General features: G+C 36.5%; 1 protein-coding gene across 1 annotated transcript in view; it reads right to left on the reverse strand.

The window, feature by feature from the left end:
- Positions 1-3461, reverse strand: part of klf7a (Kruppel-like factor 7a) — a 38932-nt gene extending 35471 nt beyond the window's left edge. Inside the window, exon 1 of the mRNA XM_052547071.1 lies at positions 3119-3461. Coding sequence (XP_052403031.1) covers positions 3119-3307 — 189 coding nt within the window. The 5' untranslated portion in view covers positions 3308-3461. The remainder of the gene's footprint in view (positions 1-3118) is intronic.
- Between the last annotated feature and the right edge of the window lie 9475 nt (positions 3462-12936).

The following is a 12936-nucleotide window of genomic DNA, read 5'->3' on the forward strand; positions in this document are numbered from 1 at the left end:
CATGTAAGAACAGCTGGGAAGCACCATTAACTACTGTAGCGCCATTAAATGACTCAAATCTCATGCTGTGGGAAAAGTACTATTTTTGATATCTACATCCATTAACATTTTCATAATCTCATAAAGCAATGCTACTTATTAGAGCTGGGTAATGTGCATTGGTGGGCTAAAAGAGGGCAGGACTATTTAACATTATGTGATTAACAAAATACAGAATGGGGTATAACAGGGCAATTAAAACTCACTTCTTTGAGAGTACTGTTTGAGTAAGAGTTTCTGCACTGATGTCAGAATTGTCATGTTATGAACCATCTTATCTTTTGATTTGCATAAATCAGTGGATTTTGCAAAAATAGATGTTTCCACAAAATTAATTTAAACAATTGAAATAAATACAAATATTTGCTTTAATAGTCAGTTTTTTGTTTTAGTATTGAAAATGTTCAGCGATTATTTCTGCTGGTTATATTGATTCACCAGTAGATGGTGACAAGCGTCTGTATGAGTGAGTCGTTCAACTCGTGCTTTAAAAAACTGATCCGGTCAGGAGCGAAGCAAGTGAGTGAGTCAATGAATCATTCACTCAACTGATTTGTTCAAAAACACTGAATAATTCAGTAACGCCACTATTGTGTGTTGCAAACATTCTGCAGTGGCTTTGTTTCAAACAAGTTTTGTCTGACAGAAAATAAAACACTTTCAATATTACGTCTAAAATGTAACTCATTATTACATTATTATTCACTGAATTGCCGTATAAAAGCACACTATACTCACACTATAGTAATTATTCCGTTTTTTATTTTTATGTTATTTAGTTTTTTATTCTTTTAAAATATTCTGGTCATATCATCCACCTCTATTGCTTATTATTATGGCTTAACAGTGGGAAACATCTCATAAAGGCATTCTTTCTCTTGTCCCGCATGCACCACAACATGTTATTGCAGCTGCAAGCAAGATTTCAATACCAAGTCTAAAAATACCAGACAGTTGAAATGAAAGCAATGAGAACAAAAGACATTTCAAGTTCCCCTAAGTCTCAAAATAGATGTTGCGAGACAAAAGCACTCCAGAATAGTCTGATGTGCCACAGTATCCCATGAGTTCCAGAATGGTCATTCGGTTTCGATGGGAACAGGCGCCATTCTATTCTCTGTTCCAATATTGCAGGTACCCTTCTCCACAGGAGTAGGTGAGTCACACTGACAGTCTCGTCAAGGTGAGATTTTTTTGGATATCCTCTGTCATGGCTATAGGGCATGTAATGGTTGATGGAGTGGCTTCGGGCAAGAAACTTTTGTTCTAAATTGAATCTTGCGACAACTCAATCCCTCCTCAACACTTTGCAATAGCTTCTTGCTTGACATAGATGGATACTTGAGCTGCGCATAAAAAAATGAATTGGATTTTTCTAGTAATATCATATTTATGACCTGAAACGGCCTCCGAGGTCTTCAAGTGCAACGTGTCAATATGATGACTGACATTTCGCTTAGCTAAAGTCAGGATGTTTTTACACACAGTCTCACACATCATCACCAACCGCATTCAGTCAGATCTAAAAACAAGCAGAAGCTTAACCTGAGGTGAAAATCTTGAAACTCTTGTAGACCTATCAAAGCTTGGAAGAAGGTCTCTACTGTTCTGGCCTATTTCTTTCAACTTACTAGAGATTACACGGTTTGTGAGCAATATTCGCTGCTCTGGAGGAAGAAGTCTGGCCTTTAGGATCACTTAGCATTATAGAGCACCAAGGGCACAGGAGCTCTATTGAGGTCAAATGTCAGTCTTTGAGTGTTTGTTATTCATACAAACCACTGAAAGTCAATAGCAAAGCCAAACACTGGCTTTCAAGCTCCGACAAACTCACTTACCATTACACACTGCAGTCATATCTATGAACTTTCTTCTAGATTAGAAAAAAAAAAAAATTAAATGCACATTTTAGTTTCTGTAAATTGTTACCATTCAACATTTTTAATAACCTTTAGATTCTTTGCATTTCGCTTAATGGTCTTTATAAGTTGATTTTTAAAAGTACACATTGTAATTATTTTTATGCATGTGCATATGAATTAGCGCATTACATTTTAGATTTTCTTGCATCCAATTTCAAAATGACCAATAATGCATGACGATCTATCAAAATGCAAGGTTAGAGGCATAAAGAGCAAATAATCCAACCAAAAAACCAGGGTGCCAAAGCAGCCACCATTGCATGCATATGCTTTCACTTCTCTTACTGAAAAAAAAAAATGCATGGCAGTGCAATCACAACCCATAGATTAATAAAAATGGCCGAGCAATCTAAAAATCAATGCACGTTGAGAAGGCAATGCACCGGCATCAATGGATGGACCACGCGTTGCCCCTTCAGCACTGCGGAGAGCTCAACTCTGCGCAAAGCATGCCTCCATCCATGCGCCCGCGACGTACCACTGGCATTACTCTCATGTGCACGGTGCAAACCAGTTCTATTCTCTAAATGGATTTCACAAATCTCAAATCGTTATGAATGCACGCCGGTGCATAAACCAGCGTCCAGGTGGATGTCAGTGTGCTTTGTCCACGCGCCGCATGTCTCCATCCTCGTTGATGAGAAAAAGTGGCATTTACATGAGAATGAGTTGATTATACATAAAACTCTTCACAGTTGCATAGATGTGCGCACTGTATACTTCTGTCATCCACGTTTAACTGCCAGACACATCATGAGTCAATCACGCGCGTGCATTTATTTATAATGCAGTAGAGTCGAGAGTCTGTGCAATGCCGATGGGACTGAAAAAACACTGATAGGACAGATGTAGATCTATTATTCAAAGAGCCTCTGTTTGTATTATTCAGATCTTAATTTCCCGGCATGTTTAGCTACATTGCACTTGGTCGCAAGAAGTATGCGGCATGGCATTAAAACATCAACACATTTTTACCACGTGGTATTTTTAAATGCATATGCAATAGTATGCAGAGTTGCAATAAATACTGTTCATGGCGTCTTTATAAGTTGCGCGCACAAGCAGGAGCGCACTGACAAGTGTAAAAAAAAGTTGTGGATAAATTGCAAAAAAAAAAAAAAAGAAAAAAAAAAAGAAAGAGATAAAAAGCAATTCACCTGCTGCCAGTTTTCCTCCAGAGACGGCATCGCGGAGAAGTAGCCAGTGTCATGAACCAGTTGAAGTTCTTGAAAAATACTGTAATTGGCCAGAACATCCATGTTTGTGCAGCTAAACGGTGCGTTTGAGAGACTTTGATTCTCTGCGCGAGGAATCCGCGTTCGCTTCAGCGCGAGCGACTGAAACATTCAGATCAATCGCGAAAACCGAAACGTTTCAGTTCACTATTGATACTAAAATGTGTTTAAAAGTAAAGGATCCATCCATGAAGATTTGTTTTCTTTCCTCACAATGTTTCTGGAAGGGCAGCACAGCAGCGCACAGGTTACTGTGTCAGTCAGAGTGTGGAGCCAGCGTAGTGTCTGCGGATGGCCGCGAATCGAGGGGGCGTGTTTTTTCTGTCAATCAACTTCTTGCGTAACCATATAAGGAAAAAAGGGACGACAACTTTGGTGGAGGTTCGTAAAGGCGGGGCTACACTCGCACAGTGGGAGGAGTTCGAATGTGTAGTGGATCTTCGATTGGTTTTCAGAATTGTCACTCACAACATACACGCCTTTGAAAGCGGAGCTATTTTTAGACCCCTATAAAACGTGCGAATCAGCGTTCGAGCCTCATTCGAAGCTAGAGCATCCAGAGAGCCACAACGTGGTGGTTTGGGTCTGCTCAACAGACTACAGTGGTAAAAATATACAATTAATGCACGACACTTTAAACGTAAAAACAAAGCAAATGTTGACATAAACCTTGCTCGCGATAGCACGGTTAAAACAACTATTACTTTTACTGTCAGTAAAAAAATGTTTGCTTATGAAATTCTTATTTCATTTGATGTATTTGCTCAAATTGCATTTTAGCTGAAGTGAAGCACAGGAATAGATGACACAAGTACACATAGCTATGTGTTTGCTAAAAGTTAAAAACGTTCTCAACTTGAACTAAAATTTTCATGTATTCAAAATTTCTTAAGGTAAAAACTTTAACTTGTTTCTACTTCAAAGATTAACAATGTTACGTTACTTTTTTGTTACTGCTATCTATCTATCTATCTATCTATCTATCTATCTATCTATCTATCTATCTATCTATCTATCTATCTGTCTATCTGTCTATCTGTCTGTCTGTCTGTCTGTCTGTCTGTCTGTCTGTCTGTCTGTCTGTCTTTATCTAGCTGTATATCTACAGTAGCTGTCTGTTTACTTGTCTATCATGCACTGTCTAACCCTGACTTTTGATTTGCTATGTGCCACTTAACTCGTGTGTTATTTACATGGAAATCAGATGGCATATAAGCTTGAGTACCTCTTTGAACTATAAGTACTCCTCAGCCATCTCACAACATCCCTGACCTTGTGTCATGCATGTAATTAGATAAGTGGAACCTATAAACTGTGAGAGGCTCTGAAAGGAAAATCTTGACCAAATCTGTTCGCTCTTTCGCTTCAGCTGGAAAGAAAAGGTGGGGGAAGGAGGGTGGGGGGAATCGTGGAATAGGCTTTAGTTGTTATGGCTCATTTGATTTGAATTATTCATTTTCTTCACAAGATGATACTTTGGCTCTTGGTGAGCATGTGTTATTTCTTTCATCTGGTACCTGCTCTGTAGATGGAAGGAACGAGGTATGAATGAATTCATGAATTCACCGGTGAGTCTAAAAGTGACCTTAAAAAACACTCTGGAGACGGAGGAGGTAAAGAACAAATGTGTTTCTCTCCTCTATAGCAGTTTTCATCCAAGATGGTCTGAGACACTGGGATTTTCCTCTGTGCTATTAAAACAGAAGGCTGGGGGACAGAGGGATTGTTCCATCAAAAGTGAGGTCTTGAGGTTTTAGTAGTTATGAACGTCCTCTCACGTGTCAATATGACTGACCTATATGGATGTGAGTTGGCATGGTTCTTCGGATTTGGATTATAAAATATGTTTCATGAGAGGTACTTCAGATCAGCAAATTGGTATTGATTTAAAAAATAATTAAACCATACCAAAAATCTTAAGAAGGTCAGGCTGCAACAAACTTAATAACAAATAAAGTTTGTAATGACCCCCCCCCCCCCCCATAAAAAAAATAATATTATATTCATGTTGATTCATGTGTTTAAAAAAATATTTTTTTTGGATAAAATTTACATAAAGAATATATGTCTATAAACATTTAAAGAAAAAAAAATATATAGCATTTTTGAAGCATGAATTTAGTTAAGTTTCCTTGGGGTTGAACCCTTTCTTATTTGGCAGGCTGAACTTAAATGTCCATCAAATATACTTACTGACCTTGACACACAGTCATCATAGTCTACAGGGGTCTGCTATGTATCATTCTCCGTTTTTGTTTTTTAAACAGTTTTTATTTTTATTATTATTTGTTTAACCTTTTTATTAAGAATTTTCTTTTTCCTTTGAATCATCCTTTTTTACTTTCTTATGAAAGTTTCACAAACTAAACATATGTCTATACACACACACACAAATGAATTAATCATTGTCTGTATAAATTGGATTTTTAATGCATTTTGGAATCAATTAGAGTTAGACAATGAGCTTGATGACATGTTGACCCTTTTAATTTCTACCTGGAGCTTTGACTTTTTTAAAGAGATTGTGAGAAATGTGTCCCCTGTTATCTGAGCATACTCTCATCTCTGCTAAATCAACTCTGCATGTTAACTGCATGTTATGCAAATATGTGAATGATTGGTTTGGATACAGTTGATTTGAGCGAGAGACTGGAGAGATAACGTAACTTGAAGAGAGACCGACTGTGAAAGACAGTTGGAAAGTGAGGTAATTGTAATCTGCCTCAGTGTAAAGCCTACTTTTTCCTTCAGCGTGTGTGAAATGTAGCTGATTTGCTCTCTTTGTGTAAGCCAGGTTTATGTATGCCTCCCCAGCCCACCCCTGTGTGTCCACAGTGGCAGCGAGTGCTGTAATCTCATTATTCTGCTCTGGGAGGCTGGCTGTCGGCCCTGGAACTACGATTTACACATGGCATTTCAACAGGGAGGGGAGGGCCTGCTGTCGATGAAGCGCCCACTGACATTTATCCATTTGACACGTTCCCCTCTTTATCTCTTTCTATCTATAACTTATACACACAAACAAACACCAAATGTGTTTGCCATTCCACATAATTTATAACACAGCTATGTAATATGTTTATTGGCACTAGTTATGGCAATAGTTATGTCTCATTCCCTCTCAGGGAACCATGGTTACATGCATAACCCGAGACGTTCCCTTTCTAGGGAACTCCACGCTGTGCCCCCTAGGGGGCACATTGGGCATGGCAAGGAGGCGCAGTGTGGAGTTCCCTAGAAGGGGAACCATGCTACATGCATAAACCGAGATGATTTCAGTAAACTATATATGTCAATAAAGTCAAACGATATTTCACCCAAAATATGAAAGTTTTTCACTCTTTTTTTATTGTGTGTGTTCATGCCATTCCACATTCTGTGCAAAACAAACTATATTATATCAAAATACTAGAATAACAATCAACAATCAATTATATATATATATATTTTATTCTTATTTATGTATTTGCAAAAATTCAACAAAAATACAGTATTAGACAACAACAAGTGAAAATACATTTATTTAAAAAAAAATTATATGATGTGAAATGTTTATAGAGCTTTTTTAGTGAAAGAGATTTTTGCTTATTTATTTATTTGAAGTAATAGTAAACAGAAATATCATACAAAAACATTTTAGACATTTATTAGCTCCTTATTGCCAGAAAATGTCACGTTACAACGTCTTTAATGACAGAATTATTACACATCTGAAAAACTTAAGACATTAAAAGACTATAATTCTTCTGTTCCACAGAAGAAAGAGAACCATGCATGTTTGAAGCAACATGACTAAATGTGACAGAATTGTGATTTGTGGGGTTAAAAAGGCCTTAAAACTTAACATCAAATTAAAACAGACCCTGGTTTATTTCTTAATGCATGTATCTACTCTCGCATGTTATTCCAAAGAAAAAAAGAAAGAAAAAAAACTTGTGGCTTTTGACATCCATTATACCCTAGCATTAAGACTGTTACACAGGCAAGCAGCACTTATAGTTTCTTCAGAAAAATGTAAAATGTTACTTTTTAAATTGTAATCTGACTTGATTTATGTCTCACACCAAAGTAATGAGAAGTGAACTCGCATTGCCCTCACACAAATTCTGCTTTTACCCTTCTGTGCACCGCACATCTCTGCAAGTCTTCTCTTTTCTTTTCCAAAAAGCGCTGTTGATTTTACATTAATATTAAAGCAGTTGCACCGACTTTAAAGGATATCTAAACCAAAAAGCCAATTACCGTCACCGTATTGCTTCAGAAAACCTGTCATCTGACTTATCTCTACAATAAGTACAGTCATATTGCCCTGATTTTTTATGGCAAAGGCCATAATGTGTCCGTAACCACATGGAGGCACTGACGAATACATTAATCTCCACTCTCCTGCATTTCGTTTCACTGCTGACATAGCTATTTACTGACAGTTAGTGGTATTACGGCATTAATAATGGAAAAGATGCCATCCACCACACCACCATGAAAAGGCTAATGGCAGCAAACTGCGTATTTGGAGTTTTTCATCTTTAATGTAATGCCACAGTGCAAGACACGAGAATCAAAAAGAATTTATGTGCATGAAATTCAATTTATTAGCTGCTAATGATGGATGTCTTTGAAAAACACAACCAAAGATAAAATAAACTGTTTATCTAACACATAATTTAGCATATGCTGTGCTTTAGGATTTTTCTTAATTCTTGAGAATAAATGGCAAAAGCCTGTTTTTACAGTGTAAAAAAAGCAATTACTTTCCATACTTTACTTTTTAATCCACAAATGCTAAGTCATTTTGAATCTTCATACAATCACGTTAAATCAACAGTGTTCCCTCATATTTTATATAACAGATTTATATTGAACAATGTTGTTGAATGATGGCTTTGAGCACCCAGCATGAATGGTTTATGTATGGTTTATTTTATTTTAGAATATTATATTAATATTAAAATATTCTTCAATAAATAATTTAATCAATTAATTTTTTTTTTTTACGAAATATTTTTGTATAGAAAGCATATGACACGTAGACATTTTCTTTTGGCTTTCATTGTTAAAATACTTTGAGGCTTGGTTGAGTTTGTCGTTTTCATTCTTTTGACAAACTTAAACAGTAAATGCAAATATTGTTGGCCTTCTCAAGGGTATACAGCTTGTTTAGAGGACATATTGGAAAGCAGGATGTAAATACAGATTAAGAAGAATACTTTTGTCGTGATTGAATGTTAAATAGACACAGAGCATTAATGTATCTATAGTCTTTATTTTTGCATCTAACTTTGAGGCTAGATTCCGATCATTATTTTTAATCAGTTACTCATCCTGAAGGAGTACAAGTAATGGAAATATCATTATTGTTGACTCTGAATGTTAAACCTCCCGTTGCTCAAGAAAAAAGAATAGAGTGCTACAAAACGCCCTCTCAGCTCGCTCTCACAGTTAATGCTGCGCTGGTGCTTCTCATGCCAAGCCAGAGGAATAAACAGCAGAAAGCAGACAAGAGAAAATGCAGACAGGACCACAAAGGGCAGAGCCTCTCAAGCCAATTAAATGAGAGAGAATGGCACATAGGCAGGAAATTTCCTCTGACCTCCCTGCCTTGCTCTGAAAGGTTACAGGGATGCAAATGTAGTCTCTGTGGAGAATATTGATAAACACGCTTGCCTTTTGTTAGTCTGTGTGGTTTTATTAACGGGCCCAGGAGAGATGGGATTTGAAGATGTAATTTTTGAATGCAATTCAGGTAATTAGTGATTTTACAGAAGCTTCTGAAGGCTTGCATGCTGAACACTTATTGAAAATATCACAAAGTAGATCTCCTTAATATCTTCTAGATTCTCCTAGGTGGCAATGATTTGAGAAAATTCCATTTTTTTTATGTTTTTTTTATTTTTAATTTTTTTAGTGTCCTGAGAAAAATACACCAGTAATCTCACGTGTCTCAGCATTGTCTAAAATTGTGCTCCAATATGCCAAGATACCTGCAGTATAAGGTCGGAATAAACTCAGTTTAATCAAATTATCCATAAATCAGATTAACTCAGTTTTATGCTCTGTGCTGAACCCGAGCAGTAAAACTGTGCTTTGGGAACAAACAAACATGTATACATGCAAGTCAATATATTTAAATAAGTCATCAGCATAAAGACAAAAGCCATTTAAAAGAGCATAATTTTCATTGATCAAGCTCCCTTTAGATCTGTACGTTGTCAGTTTTTCTGAAATAGCTTTAACAAGCATCTAAAAGAGCATTTAACAAGAAAATCAAAAGACTGCTTAGTGAGAATCTCCATAAAAACCAATCTGCATTGATCAGAACCCACTGAAGCTCTTTTTGTGCTGGATATGTGAAATGAAAGAAGGCAATTATAGCTCAGCTTTGTATAATGTTGACATAATGCAGAGATTAATTCAGATGTGTCTCAGATGAGCAGTGAACAGTTCAGTGTGTGGACTGTGTGCGATTTGTGATGTTTGCATGGTGACTGAGCACAAAAGAGAAGTCAGAGGTCACAGATTTGAGCCATTCACCAGGAATCCATGGCAACGGACACAGCGTAGCAGCTGTCAGGTAATGACATTCACTGACTGGTGTGTGTCTTTGTGTAGAGGGGGAGGGGGGTGTCTTTACACAAATCATTCATCAACTGGAGAGTGACATATGCCTCTTTAAGTGCCAAACCACTACTGTATACAAAACACCTAAATCTTACCATATGCACTTTTTGTTTAAGCATCACTAACTCATAGACTGTTTGTGCTAGATGTCTCAAATTTTGATACATGTTACTCACCATGTCTACTAAAATTTGAACTTACTTGGATGTGCACTGCATAATCACAGATTATTTGAGTTAATGTCAAATACAAAGGGTTCTGCTGTTACAATCTACCCCACTACTGGGGTAAGTTGTGCCAATGTCTGGGGATAGATGCAATGAGATGTGCTGAAATAACATCCGCACTATACAATTTTTGCATTAACATCATTAAAGAACAAAGAAAATACAGCTTTGAACAACGTGAACCATTTAACGTTTTTATGCATTATACAATATTATGTTTTAAAGAGAGTCTGTAGACTTTAGCCACAATGGATGCTATATTTTATTGGACCTAAATTGGCTGTGAGTGGTAGAAATATAATCAGTACTGTTGATCGTTATGCTGATGAAACATTGAAAATCTGCAAATGTCTAGTGGATAAAAATGCTTTGCTTGAGAATTAGACTTGGCCTAGAACCTCCAGTTGTTGTTTATGCTGACTGAAGTGTACAGAAACTTTCTCAAGGCAATGTATGGAGGCAGGAAGGCATCAAGGTACGTACAAACCCTTTTGTGTTCTTCCTTGCACGTGATGTTGTGCTGGTGAAAAAAAAAAAAATGCATCTGATGGAGCTTCTGAAAAAAAAAACCCTTACCAAAAAGATGCATGAAATATTTGCTTTTTTATTCTTTTCTAGATCCCATTGTTGTAACTTAGAGGTCAGTATGAAGGCAGTTTGCTGATGAGGGATCAAAAATGCTGTTTGTAAGTGTGTGACTGAGCGAACAGTGAGGTTTCAGACACAGGCTACACTTCAGCTAAAAGGATAAAGATTGTCTGTTCATCCATTTCCCCAGCAGCTCAGGCCATGCGCACACGTCTGCTCTGACTCTAGACAGTCTTTATCATGAGCGCTCAGCTCCCTCAGTTCATGCGAGGATACTGATAACAGGTTCCTCCAATCAATACACAACATGCCCCTGCAGACCATCTCAGGCACTGTTTTCATCAGCGCTATGATTCTGTGAAATAACTTCTTTTTTAATTATGTCTTTGCCCTCAGGCATCCGTGGAATTCATAACTTGTCCAGTCTGAGGTCAACAAAGACAGAGAATCCAAAAGCTACACTTGTCCACAAGCGGATGGAGCCATTTCATTTTTTCTGAGGTCTTAAGGTATTTGATATCAAGACACAGACATTTAACACTTTCTTAACCCTAAATGTATTTATATACTTACTTACTTGCCTATCTGTATATTATCAAATGAATGGATGAATGAAAATATGGATGAGAATAGTCTTGCTGTCAGTTGGTTGTTGACTGGAGAAGCATCGAGATCACATGTTCTGTGTCTGATCTCAGTCTCCTGACCTTCATGTGGCTTCAGCCAAACACATTCCAGGAATCTTGCAAAAGATGACAGTAACAGCACAATGTGAGGTCTTTTCAGTGAATGTTTCAATAACAACTGGTCTGTTCTCCCATCATGCTGCTGTTAGGGGGAAACACCGCATACCATGTGTCATGTGATATGGGACTTTATACACAGTCGGCTGTAATTTTTTGTCTTTAAGCACATTAATTATACTATTAAAATGTGTGTGTGTATATATATATATATATATATATATATATATATATATATTGTGAATAATCGTTTGACAGCACTAACATATAAGTACATACAGTACATACATATTTGCTTATTGCATAGTGCTTTACAGATTGTGTTACAGGTTAATTTTTGTGCTTTCAAATAAGAATATGAAAATAAAAATGAGTAAATTTAATTAAACATTTTAGGTTTTCTGAGAGAAAACAATTTAAATTATATTTTTGCTTTATGTTTAAGCCCAAATGCCTGTAATGTTAAATTCTTTGCTTCTGGTTCAGCTTTTCATATGCCTCTGCCTGTGTGTGTGTGTGTGTGTGTGTGTGTGTGTGTTTAAGCTAAATCTCTCAAGTGTATCCTCCAGTTAGCCAGATAACCTCTGTTACTAGAGTGTCTCAGCCATGGAATTCTATTAAGATTTCAGATTAGTGAGAAATGTGATGGTGAACATGGATGAAATCCTTTTGGGACAGTGAAGAGCCACAAAATCCATGACCTCCAGAAATGAAAGAGAAGGATAGATGGCTTTGTCACTCTTTGTACAGAACTCTTTGGTCTTGTAGATTGAAACTGTGGTACACATGTGAATATACGGTTTAAAACTAGATTTAACCGGGTAGGAAAATCATAGCAGTTGCTGTAAATGACAGTGCTAGAATGTAAAGGAAGTGTCTTTCAATCACGACATGTAATTCTGCCGCTCGTATAAACTTTCTGCTTGCGCTGTTCAAAACAAAAGCTACCAATATTGATTCCTTTCAAAGCTTAAAATTAGTCTGGGAATATTTTTATAGGGTACATGTGGTTTAAAGGTTCTGCTGATAGCAAAATTTTGTTTGAACGAGTCATCAAGGTACAATACTTTCTTTTAGTGCATCCATTTTCAGTTTGCCCTTTGTTATTAAGTCCACCTCCATAAACATTATTTCTTTTTCATCCATAAGTGACCAAAAACTAAGCCTAGAGCAAAGATTTGTTTTTGGCCTTTTCTCAGCTAATAAGGTCTGGGTCACTTTTAATTCTTCATTAAATGATTAATCCTTTAATCTTGTTTAATCTTGAGCTCTTATTCTCAGTTTAATTGTTTTAAGGGTTCACTATCAGTAATTAATCCCAGTTAGTTGGGTTTCACAGTTATCATGTTTTAATCTTTAAAGCTTAGAATACTTGATCGCACAAGCCATTCTTGTTCATTTTTTTCCCCTTCGGTGACTGAAATTTATACAACTGTACCATATATATATATATATATATATATATATATATATATATATATATATATATATATATATATATATATATATATATAGATAGATAGATAGATAGATAGATAGATAGTAGCCTCCCATTGTACTTTTG

This window comes from Carassius gibelio, chromosome B1 (genome assembly GCF_023724105.1).
Source record: "Carassius gibelio isolate Cgi1373 ecotype wild population from Czech Republic chromosome B1, carGib1.2-hapl.c, whole genome shotgun sequence".
NCBI lineage: Eukaryota > Metazoa > Chordata > Actinopteri > Cypriniformes > Cyprinidae > Carassius > Carassius gibelio.